General features: G+C 48.1%; 1 protein-coding gene across 3 annotated transcripts in view; it reads right to left on the reverse strand.

Moving 5' to 3' along the window:
• PDE3B (phosphodiesterase 3B) overlaps nt 1-24832 on the reverse strand; it is a 206275-nt gene that overhangs the window by 71843 nt on the left and 109600 nt on the right. For 2 of the 3 annotated variants that reach the window (XM_077286608.1, XM_077286606.1), the window contains exons 2-3: nt 14842-14892; nt 5337-5588 (exon numbers count right to left, since the gene is read on the reverse strand). In XM_077286608.1, coding sequence (XP_077142723.1) covers nt 5337-5588; nt 14842-14892 — 303 coding nt within the window. The remainder of the gene's footprint in view (nt 1-5336; nt 5589-14841; nt 14893-24832) is intronic. The other variant, XM_077286607.1, reaches the window with a different exon arrangement.

Below are 24832 nucleotides of genomic sequence, written 5' to 3' on the forward strand. Positions count from 1 at the left end.
CTCCAGACATTACACCATATGTGACTGATATCAGCCCCTCTTATAACGCTCCAGTACTGATATAACCCCCAGACATAACACCATATGTGACTGATATCAGCCCCTCTTATAACGCTCCAGTACTGATATAACCTCCAGACATTACACCATATGTGACTGATATCAGCCCCTCTTATAACGCTCCAGTACTGATATCAGCCCCTCTTATAACGCTCCAGTACTGATATAACCTCCAGACATTACACCATATGTGACTGATATCAGCCCTGTTATAACGCTCCAGTACTGATATAACCTCCAGACATTACACTATATGTGACTGATATCATCCCCTCTTATAACGCTCCAGTACTGATATAACCTCCAGACATTACACCATATGTGACTGATATCAGCCCCAATTATAACGCTCCAGTACTGATATAACCCCCAGACATTACACCATATGTGACTGATATCAGCCCCTCTTATAACGCTCCAGTACTGATATAACCTCCAGACATTACACCATATGTGACTGATATCTGCCCCTCTTATAACACTCCAGTACTGATATAACCCCCAGACATTACATATGTGACTGATATCAGCCCCTCTTATAACGCTCCAGTACTGATATAACCTCCAGACATTACACCATATGTGACTGATATCAGCCCTCTTATAACGCTCCAGTACTGATATAACCTCCAGACATTACACCATATGTGACTGATATCAGCCCCTCTTATAACGCTCCAGTACTGATATAACCTCCAGACATTACATATGTGACTGATATCAGCCCCTCTTATAACGCTCCAGTACTGATATAACCTCCAGACATTACACCATATGTGACTGATATCAGCCCCTCTTATAACGCTCCAGTACTGATATAACCTCCAGACATTACACCATATGTGACTGATATCATCCCCTCTTATAACGCTCCAGTACTGGTATAACCTCCAGACATTACACCATATGTGACTGATATCAGCCCCTCTTATACCGCTCCAGTACTGATATAACCTCCAGACATTACACCATATGTGACTGATATCTGCCCCTCTTATAACACTCCAGTACTGATATAACCCCCAGACATTACATATGTGACTGATATCTGCCCCTCTTATAACACTCCAGTACTGATATATGGTGTAATGTCTGGAGGTTATATCAGTACTGGAGCGTTATAAGAGGGGCTGATATCAGTCACATATGGTGTAATGTCTGGAGGTTATATCAGTACTGGAGCGTTATAAGAGGGGATGATATCAGTCACATATAGTGTAATGTCTGGAGGTTATATCAGTACTGGAGCGTTATAACAGGTGCTGATATCAGTCACATATGGTGTAATGTCTGGAGGTTATATCAGTACTGGAGCGTTATAAGAGGGGCTGATATCAGTCACATATGGTGTAATGTCTGGAGGTTATATCAGTACTGGAGCGTTATAAGAGGGGATGATATCAGTCACATATGGTGTAATGTCTGGAGGTTATATCAGTACTGGAGCGTTATAAGAGGGCTGATATCAGTCACATATGGTGTAATGTCTGGAGGTTATGTGACTGATATCAGCCCTCTTATAACGCTCCAGTACTGATATAACCTCCAGACATTACACCTTATGTGACTGATATCATCCCCTCTTATAACGCTCCAGTACTGATATAACCTCCAGACATTACACCATATGTGACTGATATCAGCCCCTCTTATAACGCTCCAGTACTGATATAACCTCCAGACATTACACCATATGTGACTGATATCAGCCCCTCTTATAACGCTCCAGTACTGGTATAACCTCCAGACATTACACCATATGTGACTGATATCAGCCCCTCTTATAACGCTCCAGTACTGATATAACCCCCAGACATTACACCATATGTGACTGATATCAGCCCCTCTTATAACGCTCCAGTACTGATATAACCTCCAGACATTACACCATATGTGACTGATATCTGCCCCTCTTATAACACTCCAGTACTGATATAACCCCCAGACATTACATATGTGACTGATATCAGCCCCTCTTATAACGCTCCAGTACTGATATAACCTCCAGACATTACATCATGTGTGACTGATATCAGCCCTCTTATAACGCTCCAGTACTGATATAACCCCCAGACATTACACCATATGTGACTGATATCAGCCCCTCTTATAACGCTCCAGTACTGATATAACCTCCAGACATTACACCATATGTGACTGATATCAGCCCCTCTTATAACGCTCCAGTACCGATATAACCTCCAGACATTACACCATATGTCACTGATATCATCCCCTCTTATAACGCTCCAGTATTGATATAACCTCCAGACATTACACCATATGTGACTGATATCATCCCCTCTTATAACGCTCCAGTACTGGTATAACCTCCAGACATTACACCATATGTGACTGATATCAGCCCCTCTTATAATGCTCCACTACTGATATAACCTCCAGACATTACACCATATGTGACTGATATCATCCCCTCTTATAACGCTCCAGTACTGGTATAACCTCCAGACATTACACCATAGGTGACTGATATCAGCCCCTCTTATAACGCTCCAGTACTGATATAACCTCCAGACATTACATATGTGACTGATATCAGCCCTCTTATAACGTTCCAGTACTGATATAACCTCCAGACATTACATCATGTGTGACTGATATCAGCCCTCTTATAATGCTCCAGTACTGATATAACCTCCAGACATTACACCATATGTGACTGATATCAGCCCTCTTATAACGCTCCAGTACTGATATAACCTCCAGACATTACACCATATGTGACTGATATCATCCCCTCTTATAACGCTCCAGTACTGATATAACCTCCAGACATTACACCATATGTGACTGATATCATCCCCTCTTATAACGCTCCAGTACTGGTATAACCTCCAGACATTACACCATATGTGACTGATATCAGCCCCTCTTATACCGCTCCAGTACTGATATAACCTCCAGACATTACACCATATGTGACTGATATCAGCCTCTCTTATACCGCTCCAGTACTGATATAACCTCCAGACATTACACCATATGTGACTGATATCAGCCCTCTTATAACGCTCCAGTACTGATATAACCTCCAGACATTGCACCATATGTGACTGATATCAGCCCCTCTTATAACGCTCCAGTACTGATATAACCTCCAGACATTACATATGTGACTGATATCAGCCCCTCTTATAACGCTCCAGTACTGATATAACCTCCAGACATTACATCATGTGTGACTGATATCAGCCCTCTTATAACGCTCCAGTACGGATATAACCTCCAGACATTACACCATATGTGACTGATATCTGCCCCTCTTATAACACTCCAGTACTGATATAACCCCCAGACATTACATATGTGACTGATATCATCCCCTCTTATAACGCTCCAGTACTGATATAACCTCCAGACATTACACCATATGTGACTGATATCAGCCCCTCTTATAACGCTCCAGTACTGATATAACCCCCAGACATAACACCATATGTGACTGATATCAGCCCCTCTTATAACGCTCCAGTACTGATATAACCTCCAGACATTACACCATATGTGACTGATATCAGCCCCTCTTATAACGCTCCAGTACTGATATCAGCCCCTCTTATAACGCTCCAGTACTGATATAACCCCCAGACATTACACCATATGTGACTGATATCAGCACCTGTTATAACGCTCCAGTACTGATATAACCCCCAGACATTACACCATATGTGACTGATATCATCCCCTCTTATAACGCTCCAGTACTGGTATAACCTCCAGACATTACACCATATGTGACTGATATCAGCCCCTCTTATAACGCTCCAGTACTGATATAACCTCCAGACATTACACCATATGTGACTGATATCAGCACCTGTTATAACGCTCCAGTACTGATATAACCCCCAGACATTACACCATATGTGACTGATATCATCCCCTCTTATAACGCTCCAGTACTGGTATAACCTCCAGACATTACACCATATGTGACTGATATCAGCCCCTCTTATAACGCTCCAGTACTGATATAACCTCCAGACATTACACCATATGTGACTGATATCTGCCCCTCTTATAACACTCCAGTACTGATATAACCCCCAGACATTACATATGTGACTGATATCAGCCCCTCTTATAACGCTCCAGTACAGATATAACCTCCAGACATTACACCATATGTGATTGATATCATCCCCTCTTATAACGCTCCAGTACTGATATAACCTCCAGACATTACACCATATGTGATTGATATCATCCCCTCTTATAACGCTCCAGTACAGATATAACCCCCAGACATTACACCATATGTGACTGATATCAGCCCCTCTTATAACGCTCCAGTACTGATATAACCTCCAGACATTACACCATATGTGACTGATATCAGCCCTCTTATAACGCTCCAGTACTGATATAACCTCCAGACATTACACCATATGTGATTGATATCATCCCCTCTTATAACGCTGCAGGACTTCATTGCTGAGCGCATTTACAGTTTGCTGCACAACATTTAGACAAGCCTGTGACGTGCTGGGATAATATAGACTGGTCAGATGAGGCCCTAATACCCAGAAAGCACTGTATATCACCCCTATAACACCATACCCACAGTGCGGTGTGGAGGTGGGAACATCATGGTGTGGGGCTGGTTTTCTACATTTGGCCCTGACAAACTTCATATAATTGATGGAAGGATGAATGGAGAAACGTAGGACACTTTCCTGATAACAATCTGCTGCCATCTACCAGGATGATGAAGATGAAATGATGAAGGACATGTCAGCCAGACGATGATCCCAACACATGGGAAGTAAACTCTACACTGGGGTCAGAGAACGAAAATAAATCTGGTAGAACGGCCCATCTCTGACCTGAGTCCGAGAGAAGATGTATGGCAGGAACTAAAGCTCAGTTCATAGAAGGAGGCACGGAAACCTCAGGATGTGACGAGTGTGTGTGGAGGAATGGGCCAAAATTCCACCTGAGCAAGGCCTGTGACTAGTTTCTCCATACAGGAGGCGTCTGGAAGCTCCATCACCTACAAAGGCTTTATACCAAGTATTAATAACATGTCAATAGGCGTGATCCATACTTTACCCTGCGTCATCTCTCATTATTACACATCATTTGGTGATTCCTGTCCTGTGTGGATTGGACGGGTCGTTCCTGACATCTGGGCGGATTTTCATGACAATAGCAGCTTTCCTACAGATTTACTGAGAGCACTGCCGACGTGATCAGTGCTTATGTCACAAGCTGTTAATGAATTATAACTTTCCCTTTAAGAGAGGGCCCTTTACCTTGTGGAACTTCCTCTCCCCTCGGTCCTCAGTTTCATCGTCCTCCTCAGTGCAGGGGTAGAAACCGGGGAAGGGCGTGAACGGGTTGACTTTGGGTCTGCATGAGCCCGAGAACGCCCCCATCAGGCTGTTAATGCTGCGCAGCGAGGACACGACCTGCAGGGACAGAGACGGATCCACCAGGAGCTCCGACACCAGAGTGCGCGCCTCGTTCAGCACAGACAGGTCCACGCCATTCCCACCGCCGGCGGTCTGCGAGAAGAGGAGACAGGGTGAGCCCAGCCCTACAGTGTACCCCAACCCCCTCACTGGGGCGAAGCAGGCGGACATCAGGACGGGGGAACCACCTAGAATATCCCAACTGCAGCTCCGGAGGGGACTGGAGGATAAGACACCATGTAAGAGCAGAAAAGTGAGTGCAGCTCCGGAGGGGACTGGAGGATAAGACACCATGTAAGAGCAGAATAGTGCGTGCAGCTCCGGAGGGGACTGGAGGATAAGACACGATGTAAGAGCAGAATAGTGAGTGCAGCTCCGAAGGGGACTGGAGGATAAGACACCATGTAAGAGCAGAATAGTGACTGAAGCTCCGGAGGGGACTGGAGGATAAGACACAATGTAAGAGCAGAAGAGTGAGTGCAACTCCTAAGGGGACTGGAGAATAAGACACCATGTAAGAGCAGAATAGTGAGTGCAGCTCTGGAGGTGACTGGAGGATAACACGATGGAAGAGCAGAATAGTGAGTGAAGCTCTGGGGGTGACTGGTGGATAAGACTTGAATTAACAGCAGAATAGTGAGTGCAGCTCTGGAGGTGACTGGAGGACAGGTGCCCACAATCAGTCACACCCTGCTAGGAGCAGCATCTGTCTTGTGAGCTTCAGCACTTCCAGCGGAAGGCCCAGAGTCTGCCTCTCTTCTCCCCAGGGAGAGGCAGGCTTCCTGGGAGGTCGGCATGGCTTCCCAGGCTTCTGTTCCCCGGTCTGTGCCGGCGAGGGACAGAGAGCAGCAGCAGCAGCAACCGGCCCAATAGGGACTGAGGAGGTCGGGACGGGTGAGAAGAAACATACCCACCTACTCCAACCCTGAGACGGCTCATCGTCCACCCAGAGAGGGAGACAGGGGCACCCCAGGCCCCAGGAAGGAGAGCCCAGGAACATCCTGGGGGGGAGAGGAGCTCCGGCGAGTCCACGAGTACCTTCTCCTCCTGAGTGGTCGCCATGCTACGTGAGTACGAGGACGCCGGCAAAGCACTGACCGGGCTGAAGGAGGAGCTGCAGGAGGCACGGATCCTGAACACCCGAGCCTCTAACAAGGAGAAACCAGCAACCTCCCAGAGGTTCAGAGCCCTCAGAGATGAGGTGGCCCGGTTAGTGCTCCTCCGGGAGGGGATTGAGAAAAGTGCAGGTCCCTTCCTGGAGAGGTTTAAGAACCAGCGGCGGTTCTCAGAAATGAAGGGGTTAAATACCTCAGGAGAGCCGCCAGCCGGCGTCCTAAGCGACGAGGAGGACGATGTGGTTGTGACTGGAGTCCTACAAACTGGAACCAGCCGGGAGAGTGAGTCGCAGAGCCGACAACAGGGGAGCGGCCTCCCGGCACGGCAGAGGACTCCGACAGCACAGGCTGGAGTGTCAGCGGAGGAAGAGGAGGAGGACGGTCTGCTACAGGAGATCCGACAGCTGGAGTCTCCAGTGAACCTGGGCCGCTTCTCCTTTGGGGAGGACGAGCCAGCAGAGGAAACCCAGAAGAGGAAGAAGACGAAGAAGGAGACCGCACGGGAGGTGGTGAGTTACAGATATGTACTGATGGATGATGTTACACCTACCACCTCCTGTGTAAACCCCACCAAACCTAAAGGCACGGGCTCTGCAGTGGGTCCGGGGCATAGGCAAGGTGGGGAGAGGAGGAGGACGTCCGGCGGTGCTGCCGTCTGTGCGGGGAACAGTGCAGGGGGCGAGGCTGTGGAGGTACTCACGGTGCCGGACATAGGGGACCCCGAGGAGTTTCCCTCCCTGCCCTCTGCGGCTAAGCCGGTTATCACCGGGGCTGAGGGGAGCGAGGGGGATGTCCACGCCGTTGCGAAAGGGGGACGGTGTGGGCAGACTCCATCCCTGCTCACTACGGCTGAGCCGGCCGACGCCGGGGCTGTGGGGGGCAGGTCCGAGAAACATGGTGCGGCAAAAGGGGGGCGCACTGTTGTGACAGGGGCGCAGTGCGCCTCAACAGAGAAGAGGCACGCGGCTGCGACAGGGGAGCAGCGAGTCCAAAAAGCACAGAAAAAGCAGGATAAATCCAGGATAAATCATCTGCAGAGAACACTGGGCGCCCTGCTGTGACGGGAGGACAGAGAGCTCCAGCACCCCAGCGTGACACCAGGACCCTGAAGTCTGTGGGCAAAGGGCAGGCGGCGCCCCCCAACAAGCAGCGGGCCCAGAATAATAAATACAAACTGCTGCAGTAGGGGGGCAAGGCGCTCCAGAGACACAACAGAGCACCAATCAAGGGAAAACGGGTGTGGTGTTGCACCCCTCCCCCGGTCCAGCAGGTGTGAGTGTAGAGAAGCCAGACACAAGTGAGGAAGGAATGGATGTTACTGTGGAAGGTGCAGAGAACACTGGGACAAATGGTGGTGAGAATACTGGTAATAACGTGACGGGAAGTGTTGGCAATGGTAAGGGGAATGGTGGGAGTAGTAGTGGAGTGAATGGTGGGAGTAGTGGTGGAGTGAATGATGGGAGTAGTGGTGGAGTGAATGGTGGGAGTAGTGGTGGAGTGAATGGTGGGAGTAGTGGTGGAGTGAATGATGGGAGTAGTGCTGGAGTGAATGGTGGGAGTAGTGGTGGAGTGAATGGTGGGAGTAGTGGTGGAGTGAATGGTGGGAGTAGTGGTGGAGTGAATGATGGGAGTAGTGGTGGAGTGAATGATGGGAGTAGTGGTGGAGTGAATGGTGGGAGTAGTGGTGGAGTGAATGGTGGGAGTAGTGGTGGAGTGAATGATGGGAGTAGTGGTGGAGTGAATGGTGGGAGTAGTGACGTTGCCAATGATGGGAGTAGTGGCGGAGTGAATGAGGAGAGCTTTACTGGTGTTGGTGGAGGGGAAGCAGATAGTGGTCCCGCTGCCCCCCCAGCGGTGGCAGGGTCTTCAGCCCCAAGCTATTCAGGAGCTGTCACTGCTGGGGGTAGTAGTGCGCCCTTGTCTGGTGACCCTGAGGATGGTGACTTGCAACAGCGCTTCCTGGACGCCCTGAAGAAAGGGGAGAGTTCTATCAATGTAGAGGGGAGGGAGGTTGATCTGTCTTTCTGGATAGAGAGACACGGTCTTTCCGCCTTCCGAGATAGAGGGACAGAGACTGTCTGGTCTCTGCCGACACCGGGGCAGAGGAGTAACCGTAGGAACGTGGCCCGTCTCCAGTGGGTAAGCAAGGATGCCTGTCCTGATCGGTCAAAGGTTGCTGAGCTCCTGCTGGGGATGGGCTTCGCGGCATATGACATCTTCGCCTTGATCCATCCCTATGGGACCTCCTACTTCGATGTCAGCTTCGTGAGACCGGAGGGCCTTGAGCTTTTCTGGTCTCGCCATGAGCTGGCTTGGGGTCGCCCCGAATGGCAGGGTTTCCTCGCTGTAGCAATATCCCGCCAGAATTCGGTCAGGAAGGTGACCGTTTTGACCAGTAACGAGTCACTTTCCTGTGTCGACATCTCCACCTGGGTTGGACGATACGGCGACAGTCGGTATTCCTGGGAAGACCCTCGACAAACATGGTATCTGGTCAGGAGCCTGGACCTTCATGGTGAAATTGAAGGTTTCAGGAAACACCGTTACCCATATCCCTTCCTCAAAATTTTTGGGTTGGGACAGGATCTTGATTTTCTACCGGGGGCAGCCTAAGGTCTGTCATAGGTGCGGCAGCCCCACACAGTTCAGTGCGCAGTGTACCACCCAGAAATGCACACTGTGTGGGGACCTCGGCCATCTCGCTGCTACCTGTGGCAGGATTAGGTGTAACTTGTGTGGTGACCTTGGGCACCCGTTCAGTCGCTGTCCGCGTTCCTTTGCCAATGCGGCCCTGAAAGCGGCGAGTGCGGGACAGGTGAAAGCCGGGACTAATCTCGCTGGTGAAGGGACCAGCAGGGGCAAAGGAGGCAGGGAACCGGTGAGGAGCAGGGTGCCGCCATCCAATATCAGGCGGCAGGAGCAGTGCCATGGGAACAGGGGGAAGGGAGTAATGACCCTAAACTCTGACCCGGGTGCTTCACTTGCAGCTGAGGATCCTAAAGACAGGGAATTGAGCGAGGAAGTCAAGAGACTTGAAAGGGAGGAACAAAAGGATGCCATGTCTACCCAGGAACCTTCATCCGGTGACAGTCTGGATGAGGGAGAGGGTGAGTGGTCACAGCAAAAGAAAAAGGGTAACAGGAAAACAACTAAGGATAAGAGGGGGTCCGGGCCTCGAGCCTCCTCCTTGGAGTGCGACCCTTCTGACTCCGTAGCACTGATCCAGGTGCCATTGGAAGGTCCAGCCGCCCCCTCTGGTGGATCTCTCTAACCGGTTCCGGGCCCTACAGGACTCCCCTCCAGAGGGGGGCGATTGGGACCCGGGGCCGGAGGTTGCGGACAAGGATGTTGGGGCTCAGGAGGTCGCTGGGTCCTCTTCTCAGGGGGGGGGGGGGGGAATACCTCAGGACCACCAGACAAGGGCCAGAGTGTATGTAAGGAGAGAGTGGATGAGTCTGTTTGTCTTAAACACACTAAAAACTCATCATTGTCAGAGGAAGAGGGTGAAACTGTTGGGGGTGGGAAGAAAAAGGCTGTCCAATTCAATCAATCATGATGGCGGCACCCACCCCGTTGACGCTGGCAACCATTAATGTTGCCAGCATAAAGTCAGAAGCGGCAAGGTACACGGCCTTTCATTTTCTCGGCCAACTTGATGCTGACATTTTGTTTTTGCAGGAGACCAGGTTGACCGACCTATTAACCATGCATAAAGCAAGGCGGGAGTGGAGGCACGGGCCCTCCTACTGGTCTCTTGCGGCCGAGCCGTATAGCGGGGTGGCGGTCCTTTTTAAGACCGCAGCGGTTGAATGCAGATGATTGATCGAGTTAGAAATGGGGAGATGCTTGATCCTAGATGTCTCCATTGGGGGACAGGAGCTTCGGCTCATTAACCTCTACGGTCCCCAGTCCAAGTGGGACCGCAAGCGTCTCTTCATGAAGATCAAACCTTTCTTATTTTCGAGTCGGCAGGTGGTCTTTGGAGGGGATTTCAACACAGTCACAAGACCCTGTGATAGAGGAGGTTCCGGAGACCGGCTGGCTTACGATTGTGTCGCGCTAAATAGGATAGTAAGTGAGGCACGCCTGGTGGATGTCCACATCCGGCACAACACAGGTCACGTGGGGTTCACCTTTTATTAGAGGCAGTCAGTGCAGGTCTAGGTTAGACAGGTTTTATTTGAAGGAAGAGGCCGTTTCCTCGCCGTTGTCGGTTGTGGAGGTGGAATTCTCCGATCACTGTTTGATTATGTTTTCTCTGAGCGTTACAGAGACTCCTCGGATGGGAAGAGGTTATTGGAAGCTTAATTTGTCATTCCTTGAGGAAGAAGCTGTAAGACAGTCCTTTGAGGAATTTCTTCAGAGCCAGGTACCGCTGCTGGGCGTAAGTAACACTAAGTCTGAGTGGTGGGAGATGTTCAAACATCGGGTGGTGAGATTCTTCCGGCAACTCTCGAACCTCAGAAGCCTGAACAGGGATCACCTGTATCAGAGCCTGAGGAGGAAACTCGAGCATCTTGTCTCGACTGGGGGTAGCCGCGAGGCGATCTCCAGTGTGAAATCCTTGCTAAAGAGGTGTCAGTACGATAGGCACGCATCTTTGGTTTTTTAGAGGGACTACGGGAAGTACTACTCGCCCGACCCTTACAGAAGCTGCAAGATGTCAGTGAATAGTAAGATAGTGACAGGGCTGATGGACAGTACGGGATCCCTGAGAAGGTCCAGATCAGGGATCTTGGAGGAGGTCATCATTTCATACTACTTGCACCTCTTGGGAAGGAAGGAACTGGATCGTGACAGGATGTCGGCTTTCCTGGCTGAAGCTGTTCTTGAGCCAGGGGCTGACCTCTCGCTGGGCGCTTTGGCAGAAGCGATCAAAGAAGAGGAAGTGAGACTGGCGATCGATGGGCTCCGGCCCAAACAATCGCCAGGTCCGGATGGCTTAACATCCGAGTTCTTTAAGACCTTTAGGGACTCCTTGGTCCCCCTCTTGACTCAGGTGTTTAATGAGTGTCTCTCCTCGGGCACTCTGCCGAGATCATTAAGGAGGTCGGCTTTGATCATTTTGTCAAAGGGTAAGGATCCGTCACGCATTGAGAATTGGCATCCCATATCACTTCTCAATGTGGACAGGAAGGTTTTGGCTAAGATATTCTTCAACAGGCTGGTGAAGTTTGCGCCACGGCTCCTTTCGGAGGCCCAGCACTGTTGCGTTCCTGGCCGTAGCACTTTCAGTGCTGTTCTGGGTGTCCGAGAGGCCGTGGAGCGGGGCAGGGTGGGCCTTTGGAAGGGGTTCTTGCTGACCCTGGATCAGGCAAAAGCCTTTGATCGGGTTGACCACGAGTACCTCTGTTGATCGGGTTGACCACGAGTACCTCTGGTCCACTCTTTTGAGGTATGGTCTGCCTGGAGGGTTTGTGGACTGGCTTAAGACCTTGTACGCAGGGGCTGAGACTTTCCCTCTGGTAAACGGGTGGATTGGACAACCTTTCGGGGTGGGATCTGGTGTCCGCCAGGGCTGCCCTCTTAGCCCTTTGCTTTACGCGTTTGCGATCGATCCCTTCCTCAGAAGGGTTGATTGTGGACCGTTGGCGGGGGTGAGGATGGGCGGGTTGGCGCCAGAGGCTATCCTGAGGGTAGTGGCCTACGCGGACGACGTTACCGTCATGGTTTCTTCGCAAGAGGAGGCGATGGTGGTGATGTCAGAAGTGGAGAGCTACTCGGAGGCATCCGGGTCCAAGGTCAACCAGGACAAGTGTGAGAGTCTCTGGCTGGGAGGCGGGGACCCCACGTTTGATCTTCCGGACACCCTCCCCGAACCCCAAGAACATGCCAAAGTCCTAGGCATTGAATTTGGCCAGGGTGATTACACCACGAAAAACTGGGAAGGCAGAATCAAAGGTGTCGCTTAAAGAGTGGACCAATGGAAGGGTTGGTCTTTGACCCTGAGGGAAAGGGTTGACCTGTGCAAAGCTTTCCTGCTCCCCTTGCTAATCTATCTGGGCAGCGTCTGTGTCTTGCCGGAGCCTCTCTGGACACGGGTCTACAGTCTGTTCTTCCAGATGTTATGGGGGAATAGACTAAACCTAGTCAAATGGGAGGTCACTTATCGCACGAGGAGACTAGGGGGGTTGAATATGGTGAACCCTGTGGTGTTTCTAGTGAACACCTTTTTGAAAGTTAACGTGGCAAACCTCTGGAAAGAGAGGGCGCTCCTCCGTGGGTATTCTCCTGCAAGGGATGGTTTCAGCCTTTCTTCCAGGAATGGGAGACAGGGGGAAGATTGAAGGATCTTCGCACACCGCACAGGCATCTCCCGGCTTATGTTACCCCGGTTCTGAAAATGATGCACCGGTGGGGTCTGGGAATGTGGGAGGTGAGGTCCCTCCCGAGGAAACTCCTCGACATGCGGGTCTTGCTTTCGCATTTTCAGAGACCATTGGTCCTCAAGGACTGCCCGAGTCGGGATCTAGAGGTTGGGTTAAGTTTGTTAAATTCTAGCAGGATCCCCAAGAAGTATTGGGACTTGACTTGGCGCTGCTTCCAAGGTAAGTTGTATGTGAGGGACAATTTGAAGCACAGTTGCTTCGTGGACAGGAATTGTCCCCGTAAGGCTTGCGCTACCATGCTGGAAAGCATGGAGCACTTCCTGCTTCATTGTCCCTTTAATACAGAGGTGTACAACAGGGTGGGCGCTTCCTTTGGTTGGCCGTGGCTGGCCACTCTGTCCTATGCCCAGTGGGCCTGTGGAGCGTTCAGAGACCTCGGGAGAAGGGACCGAGCCACTTTATTCTTAGTCAGCGCAGTGGTCAGGTACTTCACGTGGAACGCACGAGTTTTAGTTTTGACGCAGAGTAAAAACCTCCGTGTAGATGAAGTTTGTAGCAGCATCCTAGGTGCCCTGGTGAAGGTGCGTTCTCTGGAGTGCGAAAGACTGGGTGCCCGGAGGGCGGCCCATCTCTGGAGGGGTTTCTCCTTCGGGGTGCCTTAGTCCGTTAGCGCTCCTATATCCTGGTGATGGGCTGATATCTTTACACCCTAGATTTTTGTTTTGGATTCCTGTTCCCTGAATAGAAGGTTTGCAGGCAGGCATCGAACTTGAGCGGTGAGTATGTAGGTTGTGTTCTGTGAAGTTGGTTTATGTATATATTGTATATAGTGTATCGTATATATTGTATATAGTGTGTATAATAGAGGGTCTTAGTTAGGTTGGGTGGGGGGATTGGGGGTTCAACGGCGGTGATAAGAGACTGATCTGGCCTGGCCCAGGCCCCGCCTGGGGAAAAACTTTGGGGCCTGATCCTAGCTCGGATAATTCCCGAACTTTGTGGCCAGAGCTGGACCAAGGGTGGCTGGATAGTTAGATTAGGTGTGTGTATATATATTAAAAAAAAAAAAAAAAAAAAAAAAAAAAAAATAGCAAATTAAAAAACAAAAAAACAAACAAACAAACAAACGTTAATTTTGTACACTGTATTGTATTTAGGTTTGTTGTGGGGTGAATGTGGTGGTGTAAGGGGGTGGCTATAAGGTAAGGCAGTGGGACCCGTAGGGTTTTGTTGTGTTTGCGGTGTTGTATAATATTTGGTTTAGTATAATGTGTTTATAGTGTATATATTTTATATAATATTGTATATAGGACGGTGTGAATGTAGTTGGGGTTGTATATAGTAGTATGAATGAAGCTGGGCCGGGGGTCTTACATGATTTTATACTATTTATTATTTATAATTTTTTCAGGTATTCACGTAAATTATGAGTATTTTGTTTGTTGTCTTTTAGTTTTGCTTTCTTTAGGTTATTGGAATTTTTCTTTCACGTCCCTGATTTGTAGGTCATTAACTTTCTCCATTTTTGTTCCATTTCCGGTATATTTCTTTGTGATTTTTGTCGTTTGTTGTCGTCTGATTGGAGCTTTGTTCTTAGGGTGTGTTCTGTTTTATTTGTAATGTATCACAGTTAGTGTCATGTAAAGTATTTTTATTTTATTTAATAAAAGACCTGGAGGAAATGATGTAACAGCAGAATAGTGAGTGCAGCTCTGGAGGTGACTGGAGGAAATGATGTAACAGCAGAATAGTGAGTGCAGCTCTGGCGGTGACTGGAGGAAATGATGTAACAGCAGAATAGTGAGTGCAGCTCTGGAGGTGACTGGAGGAAATGATGTAACAGTAGAATAGTGAGTGCAGCTCTGGAGGTGACTGGAAGACATGGCACACTGGAGCACTCACCTGATATTGGGGCTTGTACCACTGCTTGAAATCCCAGTCCCACAGAATCATCTGAAATGAGAGAAACAAAACAAATAATTAAACTTCTCAGCGATTTTGTGTCATTTGTGCGAGAAGATAAAACAATGCAACACTGTACAGAGTCTGCAGCTGCGAACAAGAATCTATTAACTACAGGGATGGACAAGAAACCTGCAAAGGACAAGCCCCAAATACTAATCAAGCGACAGAAAAAGAGAATTGGGGCTGTGGGCGCGAGAGCTGCTGTGGGTGTGGAGGGCGGGGCGAGACGTGTGGTGGCGAGGGTAGTGGGGGGCGAGGGTGAGAGCTGCGGTGGAAAGGGCTGTGGGGCGTGAAGGCCGGGAGGTGCAAGGGCTGAGGTGGTGAGGGCCGTGAGCAGCTCTTTAGAATGTATCAGCGGAGGTCATCAGATGTACACATCCCCCCGCTGAGCTGTGGAGCTGTTACAATGTATCAGCGGTGGTCATCAGATGTACACATCCCCCCGCTGAGCTGCGGAGCTGTTACAGTGCATCAGTGGAGGTCATCAGATGTACACATCCCCCCGCTGAGCTGCGGAGCTGTTACAATGTATCAGCGGAGGTCATCAGATGTAAACATCCCCCCGCTGAGCTGCGGAGCTGTTACAATGTATCAGCGGTGGTCATCAGATGTACACATCCCCCCCGCTGAGCTGCGGAGCTGTTACAGTGCATCAGCGGAGGTCATCAGATGTACACATCCCCCCGCTGAGCTGCGGAGCTGTTACAGTGCATCAGCGGAGGTCATCAGATGTACACATCCCCCCGCTGAGCTGCGGAGCTGTTACAATGTATCAGCGGAGGTCATCAGATGTACACATCCCCCCGCTGAGCTGTGGAGCTGTTACAGTGTATCAGCGGAGATCATCAGATGTACACATCCCCCCGCTGAGCTGTGGAGCTGTTACAGTGTATCAGCGGAGGTCATCAGATGTACACATCCCCCCGCTGAGCTGTGGAGCTGTTACAGTGTATCAGCGGAGGTCATCCGATGCACACATGCCCCCGCTGAGCTGCAGAGCTGTTACAGTGTATCAGCAGAGGTCATCAGATGTACACATACCCCCCGCTGAGCTGTGGAGCTGTTACAGTGTATCAGCGGAGGTCATCGGATGCACACATCCCACCACCGGCAGAGCTGCGGAGCTGTTACAATGAATCAGCGGAGGTCCTCAGATGCACACATCCCCCCCCCACCCGCTGAGCTGTGGAGCTGTTACAGTGTATCAGCGGAGGTCATCAGATGCACACAATCCCCCCCCCCAACCCGCTGAGCTGTGGAGCTGTTACAGTGTATCACCGGAGGTTATCATATGCACACATCCCCCCCCCCCCCTCGCTGAGCTGTGACAATGTATCAGCGGAGGTCATCAGATGTACACATCCCCCCACTGAGCTGCGGAGCTGTTACACTGTGTCAGTGCAGGTTGGATTCAGCTTCCAGTCCAGTTTTCCAGACTCTCACCGTTGTCTGTCCCGTTACACAGTTACAGACCTGCAGCTGTATGGTCAGGATTAGGGCAGGAGCTCAGCTCTCTACAATGACATCAAGCAGAGATATTGAAAGCGGTAAAGAACGGAGTATGAGGAGCGGCGCCATCAGGGCGAGTCCCATCCACACCATGAACGCCGCCAGACTGCCGGAAAACCGGTGACAGGAAATCTGCAGCCCACAATCAGCGGAGACAAACCCAACCTGATCCGTCCGCTCCCGGGAAAGCTGGGTGATCAGCCGCCTCCTGCACAGAGCGACCGCCAGGCTCCTGCAGTCCTATGTGACACCTTGTGTACCACCAGCGAGTTGAAAAGACGACATGCTCGGCTCTGCGGGGGACGGACGGAGCGGATCCCACCCACCGGGGACAGAGCAGAACACGTGGCTGCTGCATGTAGAGCTGAGCGGGCAGGACATGCTGGAAGCTGTAGTTCCCCTGTGACTGGTGGGCCGTAGAGTAATCATCTGTACAGAAGGGCGTCCAGGGGTCTGATTATGTTGGGAGGCAAAATTTTAACCCCGCGCGTTCCAATTCACCAAACAATTTTGCCGCTATCTACATAATGGGGAAAAAGTGAAAGGAAAAGTGTTGGAGGCAAATTAACAGCTGCCAGACATGAACAAAAGAGACTTAAAGAATGAGAGCGATGGCGCCAAAGAGTATATACTGTACAGTTGCTAAGGTGGGGCCCCGACATGGGATACTCACCACACACGGGGATATGAACACACACAAAATGCGCCACACACTACCACGTGCTTGAACACATATACTACCCTCAGCGCACATTTCACCACACATACACCAACCTCGCCACATAAAAGTCGAAACACAAAAGTCGCCGCTCAAAACTCGCCACGCGCAAAACTCGCCACATGAGCAAAACTAGGCTCACGCAAAACTCGCCACAAGCAAAACTTGCACAAGCGGAAAAATTGCCACATGCACAAAAGTTGCAACACATGCAAAAGTTGCCTCACACAAAACTTGTACATACTCAAAAGGCACCACACATAAAACTCGCCTCACACAAAACTTGTACATACTCAAAAGGCACCACACATAAAACTCGCCATGCGCAAAACTTGCTGCACACAACTTGCTGCACACAACTTGCTACACTAACCTGTCACATGCAACTCGACACACAAAAAGTTGCTACACGCATGTCACCACACAAAACAAAACTCATCTCACAAAAGTCGCTACATGCATATCGCCACACGCAATTCAACACACCCAACTTGACACATGAAACTCGCCCTAAAACACACACAAGTCTGGTATTGTCCTTCAAAAATAAAAATCTGATTAATAAGCAGACAAACTACAAGAGCAACAAATGTACCATATAGGAATCCGGCAGCTGTCAGTCACATGACCAGTCTATTATGTGTATGTGTGAGCTAATATATACTGCCAGGGGGTGGGCTTACTGTTGGCTGGGGATTTATCAGGCTGCCAATTTAGCTTACAAATACTGAGGTAAAAATACTGAGCAAATAACGTGTGAACGAGGTCTAATACAGGAGGAGATGACACAGATATATACTATATACAGGAGGAGATGACACGCAGGTATATACTATATACAGGGGAGATGACACAGATATATACTATATACAGGAGGAGATGACACACAGGTATATACTATATAGAGGGGAGATGACACACATATACACTATATACATGTAGTATATGGACAATGATGATTCCAGAATTCGCGGCAGACTGTGCCCGTTGCTGATTGGTCAAGGCAAGCAACCTTTATGACATCATCGTCGCCATGGCAACCATTATGACATCTACGTCAATACTGTGCCCGTCGCTGATTGGTCGAGGCGAATTCGCGGCAGACTGTGCCCGTCGCTGATTGGTCAAGGCAAACTTTATGACATTATCGTCGCCATGCTGTGCCCGTCGCTGATTGGTCGAGGCCTGGCGGCCTCGACCAATCAGAGATGCGGGATTTCCAGGACAGACAGACAGAAAAACCCTTAGACAATTATATATATACACTAGACTGTGGCCCGATTCTAACGCATCGGGTATTCTAGAATATGCATGTCCCCGTAGTATATGGACAATGATGATTCCAGAATCAGACTGTGCCCGTCGCTGATTGGCCTGGCGGCCTCGACCAATCAGAGACGCGGGATTTCCAAGACAGACAGACAGACAGAAAAACCCTTAGACAATTATATATATAGATATACTGTAGATACAGGGGAGATGACGCACTGGTATATACTATATACAGGGGAGATGACATACAGGTACATACTATATACAGGGGAGATGACACAGGTATATACTATATACAGGGGAGATGACACAGGTATATACTATATACAGGGGAGATGACACACAGGTATATACTATATACAGGAGATGACACAGGTATATACTATATACAGGAGATGACACACAGGTATATACTATAAACAGGGGAGATGACACGTATATACTATATACAGGAGGAGATGGCACACAGATATATACTATACACAGGAGCAGATGACACGTATATACTATATACAGGAGGAGATGACATGTATATACTATATACAGGAGATGGCATACAGGTACATACTATATACAGGAGCAGATGACACACAGGTATATACTATATACAGGAGGAGATGACACGTATATACTATATACAGGAGGAGATGACACACGTATACACTATATACAGGAGGAGATGACATACAGGTATATACTATATAAAAGAGGAGATGACACATAGGTATATAGAGGAGATGACATACAGCAGGTATATATTATATACAGGGGAGATGACATACAGGTATATACTATATATAGGAGGAGATGACATACAGGTATATAGTATACACAGAAGAGATGACATACAGGTATATACTATATACAGGAGGAGATGACACATAGGTATATACAATATACAGGAGGAGATGACATACAGCAGGTATATACTATTTACAGGGGAGATGACATACAGGTATATACTATATACAGGAGATGACATACAGGTGTATACTACATATAAGGGAGATAACAAACATGTATATACTGAGGGGAAAATGAGAGGTGTGAGGTGAAAATGAAAAGTTGTGAGTGCAAAATGAGAGGAGTGAGGGAAAATAGTGGCGTGATCGGAAAATGACAGATGTGAGGTAGAAATGACAAGTGTTAGGGGGAATGAGAGAAGTGAGGGGGAAAATGAGAGGTGTAAGGGAGAAAATGAGAGATGTGAGGGGGAAAATGAGAGGCGTCATGGGAAAATAAGAGAAGTGAGGTGCTATAACTAACCACAGATATTTACTATGCCCAGGCAACGCCGGGCTCTTCAGCTAGTTTTTTTATATAGACGGCATGAGCTCTGCTGACTCTTAAAGGGGCAGACTCCTGAATAACAGATGCAGCACGACTAGGATCAAAAGGTCTAGGAAACATTCACTGCCGTGAAGAAGAGGCACCGGGGTCCGGGCCCCTCAGTACGAGGCACTAACACTTGTGGCAATGGCCCCTTAAGAAAGAACTTCTATAAGCTCTGGAGGTAACTGGAGGATAAGACACGATGTAACAGCAGAATAGTGAGTGCAGCTCTGGAGGGGTTTCTCCTTCGGGGTGCCTTAGTCCGTTAGCGCTCCTATATCCTGGTGGTGGGCTGATATCTTTACACTCTAGATTTTTGTTTTGGATTCCTGTTCCCTGAATAGAAGGTTTGCAGGCATCGAACTTGAGCCTTGGGTGGTGAGTATGTAGGTTGTGTTCTGTGATGTTGGTTTTTGTATATATTGTATATAGTGTATCGTATATATTGTATATAGTGTGTATAATAGAGGGTCTTAGTTAGGTTGGGTGGGGGGACTGGGGGGTTCAACAGCGGTGATAAGAGACTGATCTGGCCTGGCCCAGGCCCTGCCTGGGGAAAAACTTTGGGGCCTGATCCTAGCTCGGATAATTCCTGAACTCTGTGGCCAGAGCTGGATCAGGGGTGGCGGGATAGTTAGAGTAGGTGTGTGTTTATATATTAAAAAGAAAAAAAAAAAAAAAAAAAACAAGAAAAATTTTGTGCACTGTATTGTATTTAGGTTTGCTGTAGGGTGAATGTGGTGGTGTAAGGGGCTGGCTGTAAGGTAAGGCAGTGGGACCAGTAGGGTTTTGTTGTGTTTGCGGTGTTGTATAGTGTTTGGTTTAGTATAATGTGTTTATAGTGTATATATTGTATATAATATTGTATATAGGACGGTGTGAATGTAGTTGGGGTTGTATATAGTAGTATGAATGAAGCTGGGCCGGGGATCTTACATGATTTTATACTATTTATTATTTATAATTTTTACAGGTATTCACGCAAGTTATGAGTATTTTGTTTGTTGTCTTTTAGTTTTGCTTTCTTTATTTTAACCCCTTAGTGACAGAGCCAATTTGGTACTTAATGACCTGGCCAATTTTTTACAATTCTGACCACTGTCACTTTAAGAGGTTATAACTCTGGAACGCTTTAACGGATCCCGCTGATTCTGAGACTGTTTTTTCGTGACATATTGTACTTCATATTAGTGGTAACATTTCTTCGATATTACTTGCGAATATTTATGAAAAAAATGGAAATATGGTGAAAATATTTAAAATTTTGCAATTTTCAAACTTTGTATTTTTATGCCCTTAAATCAGAGAGATATGTCACACAAAATAGTTAATAAATAACATTTCCCACATGTCTACTTTACATCAGCACAATTTTGGAAACAATTTTTTTTTTTGTTAGGGAGTTATAAGGGTTAAAAGTTGACCAGCAATTTCTCATTTTTACACCACCATTTTTTTTTTAGGGACCACATCACATTTGAAGTCATTTTAAGGGATCTATATGATAGAAAATACCCAAGTGTGACACCATTATAAAAACTGCACCCCTCAAGGTGCTCAAAACCACATTCAAGAAGTTTATTAACCCTTTACGTGCTTCACAGGAACTGAAACAATGTGGAAGGAAAAAATGAACATTTAACTTTTTTTGCAAACATTCTAATTCAGAACCATATTTTTTTATTTTCACAAGTGTAAAAACAGAAATTTAACCATACATTTTGTTGTGCAATTTCTCCTGAATATGCTGATACCCCATATGTGGGGGTAAACCACTGTTTGGGCGCACCGCAGAGCTTGGAAGAGAAGGAGTGCCGTTTTACTTTTTCAATGCAGAATTGGCTGGAATTGAGATCGGATGCCATGTCGCGTTTAGAGAGTCCCTGATGTGCCTAAACAGTGGAAACCCCCACAAGTGACACCATTTTGGAAACTAGACCCCCTTAAGGAACTTATCTTTAAACCCCCAAGTGCTTCACGGAAATTTATAATGTAGAGCCGTGAAAATAAAAAATCCTTTTTTTTCCCTCAAAAATGATTTTTTAGCCTGCAATTTTTTATTTTCTCAAAGGTAACAGGAGACATTGGACCCCAAAATCTGTTGACCAGTTTGTCCTGAGTACGCTGATACCCCATATGTGGGGGGAGGGCACTGTTTGGGCACCCATCAGGGCTCGGAAGGGAAGGAGCGCCGCTTGGAATGCAGACTTTGATGGGATGGTCTGCGGGTGTTATGTTGCATTTGCAGAGCTCCTGATGTACCTAAACAGTAGAAACCCCTCACAAGTAACCCCATTTTGGAAAATAGACCCCCCAAAGAGCTTATCTAGATATGTGCTGAGCAATATGAACCCCCAACTGCTTCACAAAAGTTTATAATGTAGAGCCATGAACATAAAAAAAAAATTATTTTTTCCCACAAAAAATGATCTTTTCACCACCAAATTTTTACTTTCACAAGGGTAACAGGAGAAATTGGACCCCAAAATGTATTGTGCAATTTATGCTAAGTAGGCTGATACCTCATATGTGGGGGATAAACCACTGTTTGGGCGCATGGCAGGGCTCGGAAGGGAAGGAGCGCCGTTTTGGAATGCAGACTTTGATAGAATGGTCTGCGGGCGTTATGTTACGTTTGCAGAGCCCCTGATGTACCTAAACAGTAGAAACCCCCCACAAGTGACCCCATTTTGGAAACTAGACCCCCCAAGGAACTTATCTAGATGTGTTGTGAGAGCTTTGAATGCCCAAGTGCTTCACAGAAGGTTATAATGCAGAGTCGTGAAAATAAAAAAATATTTTTTTTTCCACAAAAAAGATTTTTAGCCCCCAAGTTTTTATTTTCACAAGGGTAACAGGAGAAATTGGACCCCAAAACTTGTTGTCCAATTTATCCCGAGTACGCTGATGCCCTATATGTGGGGGTAAACCACTGTTTGGGCGCACGGCAGAGCTCAGAAGGGAGGAAGCACCATTTGACTTTTTGAGCGCAAAATTGGCTGTGGCGTTTAGAGACCCCCTGATGTACCTAAACAGTGGAAACCCCCCAATTCTAACTCCAACCCTAACCCCAACACACCCCTAACCCTAATCCCAACCCGATCCATAATCCTAATTACAACCCTAACCCCCAAAACACCCCTAACCCTAATCCCAAAGCTAACCATAACCCTAATCAAAACCCTAAACAGAACACACCCCTAATCCTAATCTCAACCCTAACCTCAAAACCTAACCCTAATCCCAATACACCCCTATCCCTAATCCCAACCCTAGCCTTAACCCTAATCCCAAACCTAACCCTAATCCTAAATGTAACCCTAATGCCAACCCTAATCCAAACCCTAATCCCAACTCTAACCCTAACTTTAGCCCCAACCCTAGCCCTAACTTTAGCCCAAACCCTAACTTTAGCCCTAAACTTAGCCCCAACCCTAACCCTAACTTTAGCCCCAATCCTAACCCTAGCCCTAACCCTAGCTCTAACCCTAATCCTAGCTCTAACCCTAACCCAAGCCCTAACCCTAGGGCTATGTGCACATGTTGCGGATTTTGCTGCGGATCCGCAGCGTTTCTGTCCGCGGCAGTTTCCCATGAGTTTACAGTACAATGTAAACCTATGGGAAACACAAAACGCTGTGCCCATGCTGCGGAAAAAAACACGCGGAAACGCAGCGGTTTACATTCTGCAGCATGTCAATTCTTTCTGCGGATTCCGCAGCGGTTTTACACCTGCTCCATAATAGAAAACCGCAGGTGTAAAACCGCAGGGGAATCCGCACAAAAACCGTGGTACATCCGCGATAAATCCGCAGGAAAAACGCAGCGTTTTGGCCCTGCGGATTTATCAAATCCGCTGCGGAAAAATCCGCAGAGAACCATTCTACGTGTGCACATATCCAACCCTACCCCTAAATCTACCCCAACCCTACCCCTACCCCTAACCCTAATTGGAAAATAGAAATTCATACATTTTTTAAATTTTATTATTTTTTCCTTACTAAGGGGGTGATAAAGGGGGGGGGGGGGGTTATTTACTATTTTTTTTTTATTTTGATCTCTGTGATAGGATCTCACAGTGACCAAAATAAAACAAGTGGAAGAATCTTCCTCTGCCGGCCGGCAGATCATGGCGGGCGCACTGCGCATGCGCCCGCCATTTTCTTACCGGAGCAAGAAGCCGGCGGCCAGCAGAAGCAGGAGGACCCAGGGACACCGGTAAGTATAACAGAGTCCCCGAATCCCCCTATTTCTCTGTCCTCTGATGTGCGATCACATCAGAGGACACAGAATGACATCGCTTTTTTTTTTTTTTTTTTTGCGGTCGCCGGTAAACAGTTAATTACCGGCGATCGCAAAACAGGGGTCGGTAAAAACCGACCCCGATCATGTTCTTTGGGGTCTCGGCTACCCCCGGCAGCTGAGACCCCAAAGATCTTCCGGGTGCCGGGCGGGGGGCGCACTGCACATGCGCCCGCCATTTTTTCCCCGGAAAAAGATGGCGGCGCCCATCGGGAGCCACGAGGAGCACCGGGGGAGATAGGTGAGTATTGGGGGGCTATCGGGGACCCCATTTCTCTGTCCTCCGATGTGCGATCACATCGGAGAACAGAGAAATTAAATGGCAAATCGCTTTTTTTTTTTTGTTGCGACGGCCGGTAAACGGTTAATTACCGGCGATCGCAACTCGGGGGTCGGTAAAAACCCCCCGAATCATGTTCTCTGGGGTCTCGGCTACCCTCGGCAACCGAGATCCCAGAGAAAATCCGACTCTGGGGGGCGCTATTCACTTAAACCACAGCGCCGTTAATTAGCGGCGCTGTGGAAAAAGTACCCTTAGCGGCCGCCGTTAAAAGGCGTATCGGCGGTCGTTAAGGGGTTAATGGAATTTTTCTTTCACGTCCCTGATTTGTAGGTCATGAACATTCTTTATTTTTGTTCCATTTCTGGTTTATTTCTTTGTGATTGTTGTCGTTTGTTGTCGTCTGATTGGAGCTTTGTTCTTATGTTCTGTTCTGTTGTGTTTTATTTGTAACGTATCACAGTTAGTGTCATGGAAAATATTTTTATTTTATTTAATAAAAGACCTGGAGGAGA

Source organism: Ranitomeya variabilis, chromosome 2, assembly GCF_051348905.1.
Source record: "Ranitomeya variabilis isolate aRanVar5 chromosome 2, aRanVar5.hap1, whole genome shotgun sequence".
Taxonomy (NCBI): Eukaryota; Metazoa; Chordata; class Amphibia; order Anura; family Dendrobatidae; genus Ranitomeya; species Ranitomeya variabilis.